Source organism: Ziziphus jujuba, chromosome 8 (genome assembly GCF_031755915.1).
Source record: "Ziziphus jujuba cultivar Dongzao chromosome 8, ASM3175591v1".
In the NCBI taxonomy this organism is placed as follows: domain Eukaryota; kingdom Viridiplantae; phylum Streptophyta; class Magnoliopsida; order Rosales; family Rhamnaceae; genus Ziziphus; species Ziziphus jujuba.
This window is the reverse complement of record NC_083386.1, coordinates 5,284,976-5,301,187: the sequence shown is the minus strand read 5'-3', so window position 1 is coordinate 5,301,187 and position 16,212 is coordinate 5,284,976. Positions and strand designations below refer to the sequence as shown.

Genomic DNA, 16,212 nt, shown 5'->3' with positions numbered 1-16,212 from the left:
TAAGTTCTTTTAATTAAAGCGAACCAAATCCTGGTGGCTTTTGCTATATCCAAGAATATTGTTGCTTTTTCTTCACCCAAAAAAAAAAAAATAATAATAATTATAAAAGTTGCAAGAATATTGTTGCTTTTCCTTCACCCAAAAAAAAAAAAATAATAATAATAATAATAATTATTATAAAAGTTGCAAAATAATAATAATAATTATAAAAGTTGCAAAAATAATAATAATATTGTTGCTTCACGCGGGAAAAAGGAACAGCTGAGTCATTACTTTGCAGAAAGAAAATCTAAGGTTTATTATATTCATGGGAGCTGTGGACCAACTTTAGTTTTTTTTTTTTTTTTTTTGGTAAATAGAATGTCGTTGATTAATGGTGCCTCGACACTTGGTAGGTCTGGCTTAGTATATATAGAGATTCGTCTTCGTTTTTTGGGTGACCAATCAATGTCTCCAACTCATGACATTGTGAACCATGTACAGTGCCAACCAAACTGAACTCAGAGGATCGGCGTATGGAGGTTCCTCTTACAAGTATATGAAATTATTTGGAAAAAATTATGCCTATTTAATATATAAGTTTGATTGATTGAATTTAGTGACAAGAATTATTGTGGGATCAAAAGTATGCTATAGTGGGAACAAAAGCACTGGTAAAAAGTTACATAAACTAATTAACAAATTTAGTGATCTGTGACTCAGCTGAGAAAGTAATTAATATAATCGATCCATGATTATCATCAGCTCCACTAAAAAAAGAAAATTACAAAAGCTAGCTGCCAACCACAAACCCTACGATCATGTTTTATTTTTTTAATATTTATGTAATAGCGACACTTTAAATTTTCTTTCATCCATATCCACGGTTTTGGGCTTTAATATTTTATAGATTTTTTGTTTTTTTGGATGAATTATTACATATTTCATTTAGTAGTACTCGTCAAGCTCTCCATAATTCTCTCCACGGTCTGATCAGTATTCCATCAAGCTCCTTTGCCTTTTGACATTGAAAGCAAGGAATGCCATACATGAAAGTGATGAGAAAACCACCACTATGTTTTGGTAAGAGTTTAGACTTCCTTTATATATTCATGAAATTAAGTACTTCAATTGTAAGCAAAGATGACGATGATCAGTTGATGATAATCAACTCAAATTTTAGTTGAAAAATTGAGTTTGGTTCTCTCCCTAATAAATTTTCTTACTACTAGCTAGATGATGCCTGCCTGTTAATTAATCATGTTAATTTTTAGATGAAATGTTCTTTACTGAAAAAGAAGAATAGAAGAAGGGACAACTTTATCAATATTCTAAAAACATATTCATTATTGTGTTTTTTTTTTTTTTTTTTTTTTTTTTTTTTTTTTTTTGGGATAAAAGCTAGGTTGGGAATAATGTAAGAATTAGTTAATGTAAAAATTATTTATAATGAATGATCTAACTTCAATTATTTATAATGAATTATTATAATGAACGTACAGTTCAAAGTCAATAATCTTGGAAGAAAAAAGAAAAAAAGATGTTATTTGATAGTTTTGAAGTTTAATTTTTAATTTTGCTATTGAATTAATTATTATATCCCTCAATCCGAAAGCGTCCACACTCATGATTCCATTTACTCATCGTTGCGATTTGCCATTAACGCAGGATTGATCTACTTTGCTTTTAGACATTGAAAGAAAGAAGCACAGCAAACTATATTAAGGTATGCGTTTCATGGTTGTTCGTTAAATTTTTCTTTTCTTTTTTTTTTTTTTTGTTGGTCCTTTTTTGTAATTTATGACAGAGTCTTTTTTGCTTATTTTATCTCTATTTACCATAGACAAAAATATTAGAACTTCATTTCTTCTATGATAACATGCAACAGTCCTGGCCAAAATATTATCTTCTTGGATAATTCGATTTTCTTTTTCTTCTTCTTATTTTTTTGTTTGTTTGTTTTATATATATATATATATATATATCTACAGTTTTCAGACTTAATACTTATTGTTACGAAAAGTAAAATAAAAATAATAGCAATAAAATAAAACAAAACACACATACATTTACGTAAAAAAATTTTGATGGGAAAAAATCATAGACAAGGAGAGACAAATCTTTTTATTTATTAAGATTGGTATAAAAAGTGAGCAAATAGAATTGCAAAACTATTATATTCGAAAAAGCCCCAAAAATATATATATATATATTATACGGACGAAATAAATTTAAAATTGAAAAGGTCCGTACTGTTGGGGTGCTGTCTCAGCACCCTCGTCAGGCTTAGTAGTGGGCTACGGGCCTATCAGCCTTCGATCTCCACTATCACCACATAGCTCTATTTGTTTTCCTCAAAATAAATTCATCAAATTGATTGCACCGCGAATTTTTCGAGTCGGGTCAACAAAAATTCAAGTTACCAACTCTAATACTTATGCATTCAATTTCCGATTCTCATTCATTGTTCTGATCATCAACTAACAGTACTTATTATTTTGAATGATATAATAAAATACACATTTGAATCTGGAAATTATTATTAAAAAACAAACAAACGATTGATATGAAACTACCATAACAAGCTAAAATGGCTATGTATATATAGATAATAAAAATGGCTACATATTTAAATATATCATAAAAAAATTTGGGTCAATAATATTGTACAAATGACGAAGATAGTGAAAGTTAACAATATGTCTGCTAAAAACATTACATAAATAAACAATATGTTAAAAAAAAAAAAACTTTCAAATAAAAATGGACAAGCAAAAAGTAAATGGAAAAAATAGGCTAAGAAAACGTGAAAAAATTAATTCGAGAGGAAAACTATTCTAAGGGTAAGTTTCATTGTGCCCCTTTTTTTTTGTTTTCGTGAGGATTTATTGCTTCCTTGGAAATATAAAACTAAAAATAAAAATAATTACAATAATAATAATAATAATAATAATAAACATACATCCCGTCAAATATGATGGGACATATCCCACGAGATGTGGAATAAATCTTGCATGAAGCAGTGGTACAGCTGAGTTGGTGCCACTACACGTCATTTTATGGCATGTGTAAGAAAATATTTTGCACTCGTTCTGCTGCTTCTTCCATCTCTATTGGCTCCTACAGCCTATAATATATCATCTAGAAAAATAAAATTATATAGATCAATTTGAAAGATTGATTTTTGTCAATAATAATAATTAAGAAATTACTTTTATAGAAAAATTGTAAATAATATGTTTGTAATTCTTGATAATCAATTAATTTCTCAAAAGAAAATTATATTATTATTGTTTTGTTTACCGTGAACCCCCCCAGGGCCGCGGGGACACCGCGGTAGACTCGAACCCGGATTCTCTACCTTAGATGGTAATACTCAAACCAACGAAGCTATCACATTTGTCGCAAAAGGAAATCTATTATTTGATAATTCTCATTTTTGCCAATATCCGTAGATAATTAATTTAAATTTAATTTTTAATTTTTAATTTTTAATTTTGATATCGAATTAATTATTAGAGCATCTCCAATAAAAATCTATGTGACATTGATTTTGAAAAGTGTTCATGTTTATATGATATATTTTATTTAATAAATAATATTTTAGATAATTTTTCTCCAATTGGTTCTTATAAAATGTTCTAAAATGCTAATGTATAATTTTATTTTAAAATTATATTTAATTAAAAAAAATCAAAACTCACGTAGAAGTTTTTTTTTTTTTTTCTTTCAACAAAAATCAATAAAAATAAATATGTTGACTCAGCCTAACAGAACTTCTAGAAATAAATAGTATCCTTCACAGTTTCTATTTCTTTTGCTGCCATGTTAGCTTGATAGAACTAATGCACAGAACTATTGGAGAAGATTTTTTGAAAACCTTATCTGTTTATCTGATGTGGTAAATAATTTTTAAATAGACAGAAAACTATTAGAGATGCTCTTATATCCCTAAAGTGTCCACACTGAAAGACTCCATTTCTGCAAAGAGTCATGGTCGTTGTGGTTCACTATTAATGCAGGACCGATCTCCTTTTCCTTTAGATATTGAAACAAAACAGAGCAAACAATATTAAGATATGCTTTTGAGGGATATTTTCATATATTGATTACTTTCCTGGTTTCATTTTGTTCATTTTTTTTTTCAGTGTCTTACTTTTGCTCCTAATTTAACTCCATTTACTATATACTCAAAATGTTTAAACGCGGTTTCTTCTATAATGACATCAACCTTCTGCCAAAATTATTCTTTCAGACAAACACTCAAAACGTTAAGATTTTCTAAGTTGAAGTAAAGGAATTTGAGGGGGGAAAAAAAAAAATTAAAAGCAAATCATATTGTGAACCCTCATTCGGTTACATATAATATAGCTCTTTAGTAGTTAAAGTATTGTTGATCTTTCTTTTTTTCAATTTTGGATATAGTTTTCATAATTTAGCATTCAATTTCTGATTATCAATTTGTAATTTATTACCATGCAGATTCAAGAAATCTAAGGCAAACTTCGGAAAACAGAGTTGGGCACTTTTGCTTCTTTGTTTTCTTCTGTTTTTTCAGCTACTCTCTTTATTTGATCCTAGACTTCTAGTGTTGTCACCTTCTCTTAATTTGCCTTTTTCCTACCATACCTTGCATTACTCTTTTGGTAAAAAAAAAAAAATAATAAAATAAAATAAAATTAATGAAGTAGTTTTCCTTGTATCACTTCCTTTCCCTGAATTTTATTCTTTCTGTAGTAGATTTCTTTAAGTTTCAGTGTCATTTGGTTTGATTTTCTAGTTATAACATCTTTCTGCTTTTTCCTACATTCCCGAAAAAGGGGAAAAAAAAAAAAAGTGAAAAAAAAAAATATTTCTTTAATAGATTTCCTATTTTATTGTTGTTCTACCTTTATGTTTCAACTTTTATTGAGAATTTAATTTGCTGGGGAAAAAAAAAAAAAAAAAAGGACAAAGAAAAAGAAGAAGATTTATATGCTCTGGTTTTGAAGCTGCCTACTCTTCTCATTTCATATATAGCACACAAAGAAGATACCAAAGCCTGGTATGTCCTCTACTTGCCTTCCTCATTTTCAGTTCTTTGCTTTGATATGTTATCTGATTTAGTTTTGTCACTGTCATTTTTTATTGAGTTGAAAGTAATGTTAATTATATACCATTTTGCTACATTTATTTAAAGGTAACTGAGTATGGAGTGTCTGATTGCGATTGGTACTTGGATTGGTGGGAAAATAGCTGATTATACAGTTGGACCTGTTGGCCATAAACTGGGATACATCTTCCACTGCAAACGCAATGTAGGAAACCTGCTAACTGAAACTCAAGATTTGAATCTTGACAAAACAAGGATGGAGGATTTGGTGGATGTTGCAAGAAGAAATGGTGAAGAAATTCATGACCATATTAAGGACTGGCTAAGCAAAGTTGGTGACATCACCAAAGAAACCGAAAAGCTTTTAGGTGATGAAAACCACACAAGTGTGAAGTGTACTTTCAGGGAGTCATTTCAGAATCTGGTGCAAAGGTATCACCTAAGTAGGAAAGCCAAAAAGATGGGCGAGTCTGTTTCCAAAATCAAAGGTGAGATCAGGTTTGACAATATATCTTACCGTCCCAGATTACAGAGTAACTTCCGAAATAAGGATTTCATAAGCTTTGATACAAGAAAGGAAATTATGACGAGAATCATGGAGGCGTTGAAGGATGGTAATATCAAAATGATTGGGGTATATGGCATGCCTGGTGCTGGCAAAACCACACTCGTAAAAGAAATTGCTAGAGAGGCCTTAGAAAAGAGGTTATTCAATGATGCGATTTTGGTTACTGTATCGCAAACTCCAAATATCAAAATTATTCAACAAGAAATTGCAGAGAAACTAGATCTAAAAGTTGATAAGGAAAGCATATCTGAGCGAGCTGTTTTGCTCCAAAATAGATTGAAGAGTGAAGAGAAGTTGCTAATAATTCTCGATGATGTTTGGAATAGTGAACTAAACTTTCAGGATCTTGGGATACTTATTGACAGTGATGATCAGAAGGGAAGCAAAATACTATTAACCTCTAGATTTGAACGAGTGTTACATGATGATATGGGTGTTGAAATTACTTTCCCACTTGAACTCGTTTCAGAAGATGAAGCTTGGGATTTGTTTAGCCATATAGTGGGCGATTTGGTAAAAACCGCTGATTTCCAGCAGCATGGAAAGGAGATTGTCAAAGAATGTGCATGCCTACCAATTGCCATTGTAACAATTGCACATGTGCTGAAAAATCGTGACTTGCCATTTTGGAGAGATGCCTTGGGACAATTACAAAGATCTAACCTTAATATCAATGGCATGCATGAAAAAGTGTACTCTCGAATCAAACTATGTTATGATTATTTACAGAATGAAGAAGCAAAGTTATTGCTTTTACTTTGTTGTTTGCACAAAGAAGGTACAAGCAAAAACTTGGAGTATTTGATGAGATATGGTATAGGTTTGGACATGTTTAAAGGAGTCCGGACCTTGCAAGAGGCAAAAGACAGACTATATAGTTTGGTTGATGAGCTAAAAGATCATTTTTTATTGTTGGACGATGAAGATTCTCGTTCGGTTGAAATGCACGATGTCATTTGTGATGTTGTCAGATCAATTGGAAAGGAAAGTCATATGTATTATTTTAGAGATGGCACTGAAGTTGAAGAAATTCGGAAGAGGAAAACTCTTAAAGATGCAAGGGCAATTTCATTACCTAATGGTTATGTCGATGGGCTCATTTGTGAAAGTTTTGAATATAAACAGCTTGAGATAATTTGGATGTGTAAAAATAAATCCTTAGATATAATCCCAAATAGTTGTTTTGAAAAGACAAAAGAGCTTAGAGTTTTACACTTCTTTAGTCAAAATTTAGAAGTATTGCCTTCATCCTTATGTTTCTTGCAAAATCTTCGTACACTCTGTATGCATGGTTGTCAACTGGGAGACATAGCTTTAATTGGAGAACTCAGAAACTTAGAAATTCTTGACCTTACGGAGTCCTCCATAACAGAATTGCCAAGACAAATTGGTCAACTTACTCGTTTACGCATATTGGATTTGAGTGAATGTGAAGGCCTTATAGTGATCCATCCCAATATTATATCCCACTTGACACGTTTAGAAGGATTGTATATGGGGGATTTTAAGAATTGGGATAAGAATGTTGGAGTAAATGGGGAAATAAGAAATGCAAGTCTTCTTGAGCTAAAACATTTGGTTCAGTTGACCAGTTTGCATTTACAAATACCTGACATAAGGATGCTGCCAAAACCGTTGTTCAGTGAAAAATTGGAAAGATATTTGTTTCTAATACACCTTGATGATGAGGAGGACCAGGATGATGACAATGATGATTTTGATGTCAATATCCTCTTTCCTCGAAGCTCACAGTATGATGAAAATATTGCAATGCAACAACCATTATTTTTAACCAAGGTCAGACTTTGGTCTCAGCATTCAATCATTTTTCTTGAATGCATGCATTCTCTAAGGTGTTGTATGGTTTAATTAAGTTTGAAATATGTTTCGACTTTACTTATCCAATAAAATGTATGTTGTTTACCTATATATATGACCACCTTTTTTTTCTTTTAAATTTTCTTTCTTCCTTTCTCGCTAAGTATGTATGTTCATTCTAGAAACATTAAGCATGATTTGAACCCTTACCTAGGCTCAAAATGAGATGGAGATGGACCTTCTGCATCAGGCTCCCATGTAGGGCCTATTGGTAAGTAGGAGTGCACTGGACTACTTTAAGTTTAGTCCAAACAAATTGGCCAATTATGCTTTAACTTAAAACTTAGGGAACATTCTTTTTGCACACAAATATCTCTTTACACAATCAAAGTTTTGTTTAGTTCTTGTTGACAGGACAGTTTCAAATTGTTTAAACTCATCTTTGCTACCATGCAAAAAAGCATGTCTAAAATATTTGGTTGTAAGGTACCAAACAAAAAATTTGATAGTCCAAGGAAAAATTTTGGTCGTGTAAGCAGATGCTTCCTTGGTTTAGATTCAAATAATTCAATCCCATCTTACATATCAAAAGATTTTAGGGATCACATTCCATTCAATCCAATTCATTCTTGCTAGAAAATATATTTGATATGCATTGTTGGAGCCTTGGTGACAGAGAGGTCTTTTGTTCAATCTTTGGTACCCCACTTGAGGGGGTGTATAAGAAAATATGCTTGATATGCATTGTTGGGCCTTGTTGACCGAGAGGTCTTATGTTCAATCCTTGGTACCCCTATCTACAGTTATATTTGTGTTAATTTTGTCTGTATTGGGTTTCCCTCCTAATGGGCTTACACATGAGAAGGTTTATAAGAAAATATGCTTGATATGCGTTGTAAGAATATATGCTTGATATGCATTGTTGCTGCCTTGTTGACTGAGAGATCTTGTGTTCAATCCTTGGTACCCATCTGCATTTGTATTTGTGTTATATTTGTCTGAATTGGGTTTCCCTCCTAATGGGCTTACATCTTAGAGTGTGTATAAGAAAATATGCTTGATATGCATTGTTGGGGCTTTGGTGACCCAGAGGTCTTCTGTTCAATCCTTGGTAACCCCGTCTGCATTTCTATTTGTTTTGAATTTGACTACATTGTCTGATACGTGTAAGGCCTAGTTCTTTCTTCCTCCCAGTGGGCTTACACATGAGAGGTGTATTAGAAAATATGCTTGATATGCCTTGTTGGGCCTGCTTCCTATCAGCTTAAGTTTTTGAGATTAACATAAGTTTAATAATTCTCAATTTAAATCCCTATATCTCTTCACATTTATTTAGTAACTGCAACAGAAACATCACCAATCCAGTCACTAAACTTTCTTTTTGAAATGTAACATTTTTGAACTTTGATCAATGTCATGTTTATACAAAATTTACTCATTATACCATCTTTGGTGTGACTTTGTTTTGGACAATCCTAACAAAAAATTCCATAAAATAGAATTATATTTATATATATGTATATATATATATATATAAATTTGGTCAGGATAAAGAGAATTACCATGTATATTATGTGTGTGTGTGTGTGTTTGTTTTGTCTAATTGAAATTGTCTGTGCAGTTTTCTTTCCCGAAATTGGAGAAGTTGAGTCTACTCAGATTTCATTTCGTGAAGATATGGGATGATCCGATTCTACTTGGTTCTACTTCTTTCCGCCACTTGACAGGATTGAAAGTTGACAGTTGTGAGTTTCTGAGAAGTCTATTTTCATCTGCTGCTATAGCTGCAAGTTTGAAACAACTCTATTCCATTGAAATAAGACACTGTAGGATGGTGGAAGAAATAATGAGCAGGAATGAAAATTTGGACAAGATTTCATTCTCTAAACTAAATAATCTTTACCTGATAAATCTCCCAAACCTTGTGAGATTCTCGTCTAATATTTTTGTTCAGTTTCCACTGTTAACTGAACTTTTCATTCTAGATTGCCCTCAATTTGAGACTTTCATTTCCAATTCAGAAGACAACTCATGCAGCACCATCCCGTCTCTCTTCGACCAGAAGGTGAAATTATTTATTTATTTATTTATCTGACATATGTTTAATTAGCTTTTTGTTTAACCATGGACTAGATCAAATTCAGGATTTGAAATAAATTCCAAAAGTAATTCTCACTTTAGGAGAATTCCTGTGTTATCATTTTCTTAATATATTTGAATAAGGGGAGGCTGTTTTTGATCCACAAACTGGATCAGGGGTAATACTGTTAAGCTTTTTCATCTCGAGGTATAGAGTTGTCTTTAAGTTGCATTGCTTAAAATGTTCAAGGGGTAATACTCCTAATGTAAGCATGAAATTTTGCACCTGTCACTTTAGCAATTCGATCAGTTTAATTTCTTATAAAATGGTGAAAAAAATGGTCACTAAATTTGTATTAGAACTATTCCTTCTGTTTTTTTTTTTTTTTTTTTTTTTTTTTGGGGGGGATAGTTGAAAGAAACAAGCAGAAATTAACTTGATCCTAATTCCCTCCGCAGTTTGTTTCTTCCCCCAAATTGGAGGTGCTGGAACTTTCAGGTTGTTGGTCCAAGAAGATCTGGGACGATCACGTTCTACCAAGGTCTCAATCTTTCAGTAGTTTAACAAGGTTGATTGTGGTCAATTGCGATATGAAAATTTTATTTTCATCTGTTATGGTTAAGAGTTTCGGACAGCTCTGTTCACTTGTGGTAAGAGATTGTAGGATTTTGGAAGAAACTATGGGCGGGAATGCAAACATGTATAAGATGTCATTCCCTTACCTAAATCATCTAGAGCTAGAAAATCTTCCGAATCTTCTTACATTCTCCTCTTCAAATTTCATTGAGTTTCCAATGTTAACTCAACTTTCTATTAAGGATTGCCCAAAATTTAAGACTTTCATTTCCAAGTTGGAGGAGAATTCATGCACCACCTCCATTTCATCTCTCTTCAATGAAAAGGTATGTGAGATTTACTTTGTTAATTCTAATTTGGTATTTGTGAATGAAGATAGATAGTTGTTTGGTATATGACGTTCTTACACTCAAAGCTGATGGCTACACACATTATTGTAAGTAGAAAAAGAGTGGTTCTAATCGTACTAAAAAAATTTATCAAAATACTGCTCATTCATTTTTAAATTCTCTCTCTCCACCAATAGTCACCAAGGGTGGAGAACCAAAATCTTTTTAGAATAGCAAATTAACAATGCATAATATAGGATTAACAGAAAAATTAACAAGTAAATTCAAGTAACATATATATATATATATATATATATACAGACGTGGGAAAAATTATTACGGAATCTTGAAACTATTTACGGGAAACTATTTCAAAGATTCTCTAAGCTGGGGAAAAAAATAAAAAATAAAAAAACGAAACTTGACATATTGAATTGTGTGTCTGCATGCAGTTTGTTTCTTTTCCTGGATTGGAGAACTTGGAATTGCACGGATGTAATTTCACTAAGATATGGGACGACCAGCTTATCTTAAGCTCTGCTTCTTTTCGTAAGCTTAGAAAATTGGTTGTATACAGGTGTAAGTATTTGAGAAATCTATTTACATGTGCTGTGGCAGCGAGCTTCGAACAACTATGTTTTCTTGACATAAGATTATGTGCAGCAATGGTAGAAATAATGAGTAGTAATGGAAGCATGGATAAGATATCATTCCCCATGCTACATTCTCTTGCACTAGAAAAACTTCCAGTTCTGGTGACAGTCACCTCTGCAATTTTCTCTGAGTTTCCACTGTTAACTGAACTTTGCATCAAGGATTGTCCTGGATTTAGCTCTTTCATTTCTGAGTTGGATGAGAATTGGTCCACCAATGCCAACATGTTATCTCCCTTCAAAGAAAAGGTGAGATTTTTTTCTTCTTTCTCCTTTATTGATTTATTTTCAAAAGATGCGGATCCTTTTTTTTTTTTGGTTTGTTAGCATGCTTATCTATGATTGTTCAAATCCCCTATTTGCCACCTAAACTTTCATGCTGGTTTCAATTTTCCCCTTAAAATTCATGGGAAAAAAATTTAATAAAACTAAATATTGTATATTGTCTATCTTATCCGTCAATTTTTATCAATCTTGTTAGAAAAATTCTGATATTGACATATGTTAGACGCATATCAAATCCATTTCAAGGTAAGTCTGAATGTCATGAAATTTTAACAAAAATCTAATAAAAGGGCCAATTTGACGTTGACATAGTTTAAAAAGGCAATTGCTAATTAAGGTGTAGATGCATAAAATTAATATTAAGCTGTGAAAAAAAGAAAATACGTAAAGCAATTTGTTTGAGAAGTCTTTGAAAGTGTTTTAAATGAAAGAAGCAAAATTTTAACTTGACATTGGTATATATGGCATCTACAGTTTGTTTCTTTCCCCAACTTGGAGAAGTTGGAACTATTGGGATGTCATTTAAAGAAGACATGGGCTATCCAGCTTCAACATTCTTTTACTTTCTGCAACCTTACAAAATTGGTTGTAGTGGAGTGCGAAGCTTCAAAAAATCTATTTTCATATGATATGGCAGCAAGTTTTGAACAACTTTGTTTCCTTGAGATAAGAAATTGTACAACAGTGGAGGAAATAATAATCAGCAACAATGAGAGGATGGAAAATTTGTCATTCCCTAAACTAAGTTCTCTGGAGCTAGAAAATCTTCCAAACCTTGTGACATTCTCATCCTCTGAAATTCCAATTGAGTTTCCACTGTTAACTGAACTTTCGATTAGCGATTGTCCAAAATTTGAGACTTTTATTCCCAAGGTAGAGTCTCTCTTTAATGAGGTAAGATTTTTAATGTTATTTCTTCTTTTTCAATGATTATTACAAATATATATGTATATATATGATTTGAAAACAAAACCCAAAAGAAAAAAAAAAAAAAACGTAGATTTAAATTGACATTGATTGTGTCTGCAGTGTGTTTCTTTCCCCATATTGGAGAACTTGAAACTGTTGGGATGTCATTTCACCAAGATATGGGATGATGGCCAGCTTCTATTGAGCTCTACTTCTCTCTGTAATTTAAAAGAAATGTGTTTAGGGAACTGCAAGTTTTTGAAAAAACTATTTTCTTCTGCTGTGGCGTTGACTTTTGAAGGACTTGAAAACCTTGAAATAAGAGATTGTACGATGATGGAAGAAATAATGAGCAACAATGAAATGATGGATAAGGTTTCATTCCCTAAACTGAAATTTCTGGAGCTAGAAAATCTTCCAAATCTCTCCACATTCTCCTCTGCAATTTTTGTTGAGTTTCCACTTCTAACTAGTCTTCGCATTAATGGCTGCCCTGAATTCAACTCTTTCATTTCCAAGCAAGAGAAAACTTTTGCACAAGTACCATGCAATCTCTCTTCAACGAAATGGTAAGTTTTTTATTATTTTTTTTTCCTATGTGGTTTTTCTTCTTGGTTAATTTAATAAATTCATTTAGTTTTTATATAATTAGGATCTGTAGCTTTATTCTTTTGCCTTAATTATCTCAGATTTTTTTTTTCTCTCTCTTACTCCTGAGTTTATAATTAAGAAAACTATTTTCTGATTCCTTAATGGGGACATATACATCGCAGGCCATGTTTCCCAGCTTAGAAGAAGTGCTGATTGAAGGCATGGATAAGTTGAGGATGATATGGCACCATATACTAGCTGAAAATTCCTTTTGCAAACTGAAAAATATAACTGCTCGAAAGTGCAAGAATCTAATGAAAATAATTCCATCTAGGATGCAGAGGAGACTAAAAAAAGTAACACGTTTGGAGATAAGTGATTGTGAAATGGTAGAAGAGGTATTTGAAATCCAAATGTCAAATGATATTGAAGAAACATACCCCATAAAAATACCTACTGAATTGACTCATTTGGGATTATACCATTTAGCAAGACTCAAGTATGTGTGGAGTAAAGATCCTCAAGGAACTCTTACCTTACCAAGTCTTAGGGAAGTTTTTGCTTCTGAATGTCCAAATCTGAAATCAATCTTTCCGCCATCCATTGCTAAAGGTCTTTTCCGGCTTGAAAGACTACATATTGGCTCTTGTGGGATAGAAGAAATTGTTTCCAAGGAGGAAGGATTAGGGATAGCACAGCCTGAGTTTGTATTCCCAGAATTACAGGAAATTAAACTCAAAAATTTGGCCAATCTTGTGAGTTTCTATCCTGGTTTGCATACTTCAATCTGGAAAGTATTAACAAGGTTAGATGTTATTGATTGTATGAAGGTGAAGGTTTTTGCATTGGAATTCTTCCAAGAAACTCATGGCTCTGAGAACCATGATAATGTTCCAACTCAACAGCCGTTATTCTTGACAAAGGTAAATAATAGTTCTGATCAACCCACCTTTTAGTTTAAATTTCTCTACAAAATGCATGTAAGTTTGCTTTGAATTCAAGGTCTTGATTGTTTTTTCTTCTTAGAAATCTGTATGGACCATGGAAAGTCCTTTTGCTTTCTTTTCTTCCTTCTAATGTTATACCAAACTTAAGGCATCCTTTCAGTTTTGCATTCAGCACTGTCCCTCTTTAAACATTGGACAGAGAGATTTTTTACTCTCTATATACTCTGTCTTTCTTCTCTCTTGCTTTCCCTTCTTATTCTCGCAGCTAAGTGAAAGCCTGAAACACTGCAGGTTGGACTTTCAAGTTTGATGCTGATAAGTCAGCAGCAACTCTCTGCATATTTCTTTTGCAAATTGAAAGAAATAAATGTATATAACTGCAGAAGCCTAACGAAGATGTTTTCATGTAATATATTGAAAAGGCTCCACAATCTAAGCAAGTTGGTCATATCTAATTGTGAAATGATGGAAGAGGTATTTGATTTCCAAATATCAAATGATGATCGTCATGAAACAAATGAGATATCACATATTCATTTGAGGGAGTTGAGATTAGCAATTTTACCAAAACTAAAGCATGTTTGGAGCAAGGATCCCCAAGGAACTTTTACATTCCAAGATCTCCAAAGTGTTGATGTCTATCAGTGTCAGAGTATGAAAGATCTGTTTCCACCTTCTGTTGCCAAAAGCCTTCTCAAACTTCAAAAGTTACATATAACAAATTGTGGGATACAGGAAATTGTTGCTATGGAGGAGGGAATGGAGGCAGAGCCAAGTAAGTTTGTATTCCCACAACTTGAGGTAATGGTGCTTGTGAATTTGCCAAACCTTTTGAGCTTTTATCCAGGACTACATACCTCAAGTTGGCCTTTATTAAGAAAGATAGATGTGGTGGACTGTATGAAAGTGAAGGTTTTGATGTCGGAACTCCTCAACTTCCAAGAAATTCATGGCTCAACTAATCATGGTATTCCATTTCAACAACCTTTATTTCTTCTGGATAAGGTAAAAATTTAATCTACTGTGTTTGCCATCTTTCTCTTATTTTCGTTTACAAATAAAACCATACTCATATTTTCTTTTCCCAAATATCTGGCTACAGCATAACAATACTCTTATTTTTCTTACTTTGAGGTTTGTGTTTGTTCTTTCATATAAGAAAATTTACCGTCTCTGTTTTATCAATTTAACAGAAAGGTCTTTGTATTCACAGAAATTACAGAAACACTCTCTCATATTTCATTTTTGTTCCAATGGCACCATTTTTGTTCACATTTATAAAAAAAAAAAAAACAAAAAATCACTCGTAAATTTGGTGTATGAAACTATTCAAATGTCAATACAGATTCATTACTTGTGTAAACATGAAAATATGACCATTTGCAGGAGAATTTCCATGTCCTTTGTGGGGTTCTTTCTTTCTTTTTTTTCTTTTTCCATTGTTTCAAGTTGATGGATTAAAAAATAGATTTCCTATTCTCTACAAAATTTAGAGCAACCTTTTGCATTCCACACTACCCAACGTTAGAAAAAAAAGAAGAAAAAAAACGAAGAGCGAACTTGGTTTTTACACTCTTTGTATTTCATCATTCTTCTCTCTTACTTTTCATTCTTTTCACCAACTGTTGCAGGTTGCTCGACCTAGTATGATGATGACAAGTGCAGACTCTTTTGGCAAATTGAAAGAAATAAATGTTTATAACTGTAAAAGTCTAACAAAAATGCTTTCATCTAATATATTGAGAAGTGTCCACAATCTAAGCAAGTTGGCCATATCTAAGTGTGATATACTAGAAGAGATTTTTGAAATCCAAATGTCATCAAATGATCATCAGCAAACATCCGAGATACCACTTATTCATTTGAAGGAGCTGAGATTAGGATTTTTACCAAAACTGAAACATGTATGGAGCAAGGATCCCCGGGGAACTCTTACCTTCCAAGATCTTCAGGTAGTTGAAGCCTATGAATGTCAGAGTTTGAAAAATCTCTTTCCACCTTCTGTTGCCAAAAGTCTTCTTCAACTTCGAGGGCTATATATAAAAAAATGTGGGATTGAGGAAATTGTTGCCAAGGAGGAAGGGTCAGAAGCAGCACCATATAAGTTTGTGTTCCTTCAATTGGAGGTAATGTTGCTCGTAAATCTTCCAAACCTTGTGTGTTTCTATCCAGGACTACATACCTCAACTTGTCCTTCTTTGAGAGAATTAGATGTGGTAGGGTGTATGAAAGTGGAAGTATTTGCTTCAGAATTATTCTTCAGCTTCCACGAAGCACATGAGTCAACTCATCATGATGTTCCAAATCAATTACAACCTTTATTTTCTGTGGAAAAGGTAAGACTAAACTGCTGTATTTCTTTTTTCAATCTTTCTTTTTTTCATT

The 16,212-nt window shown here is 32.5% G+C and overlaps 1 protein-coding gene across 1 annotated transcript; it reads left to right on the top strand.

Annotated features, from left to right (window-relative positions):
• The first annotated feature begins 800 nt into the window (after positions 1-800).
• On the top strand, positions 801-13,211 carry LOC107417872 (disease resistance protein RPS2). The gene is made up of 10 exons (XM_060819455.1): positions 801-1,062; positions 1,648-1,705; positions 4,462-5,023; positions 5,159-7,436; positions 9,079-9,522; positions 9,996-10,439; positions 10,895-11,344; positions 11,855-12,274; positions 12,410-12,858; positions 13,063-13,211. Exons 4-10 carry the CDS (start codon positions 5,169-5,171, stop codon positions 13,079-13,081), a joined length of 4,494 nt encoding a protein of 1,497 aa, XP_060675438.1. The 5' UTR covers positions 801-1,062; positions 1,648-1,705; positions 4,462-5,023; positions 5,159-5,168; the 3' UTR covers positions 13,082-13,211.
• Positions 13,212-16,212: the final 3,001 nt, after the last annotated feature.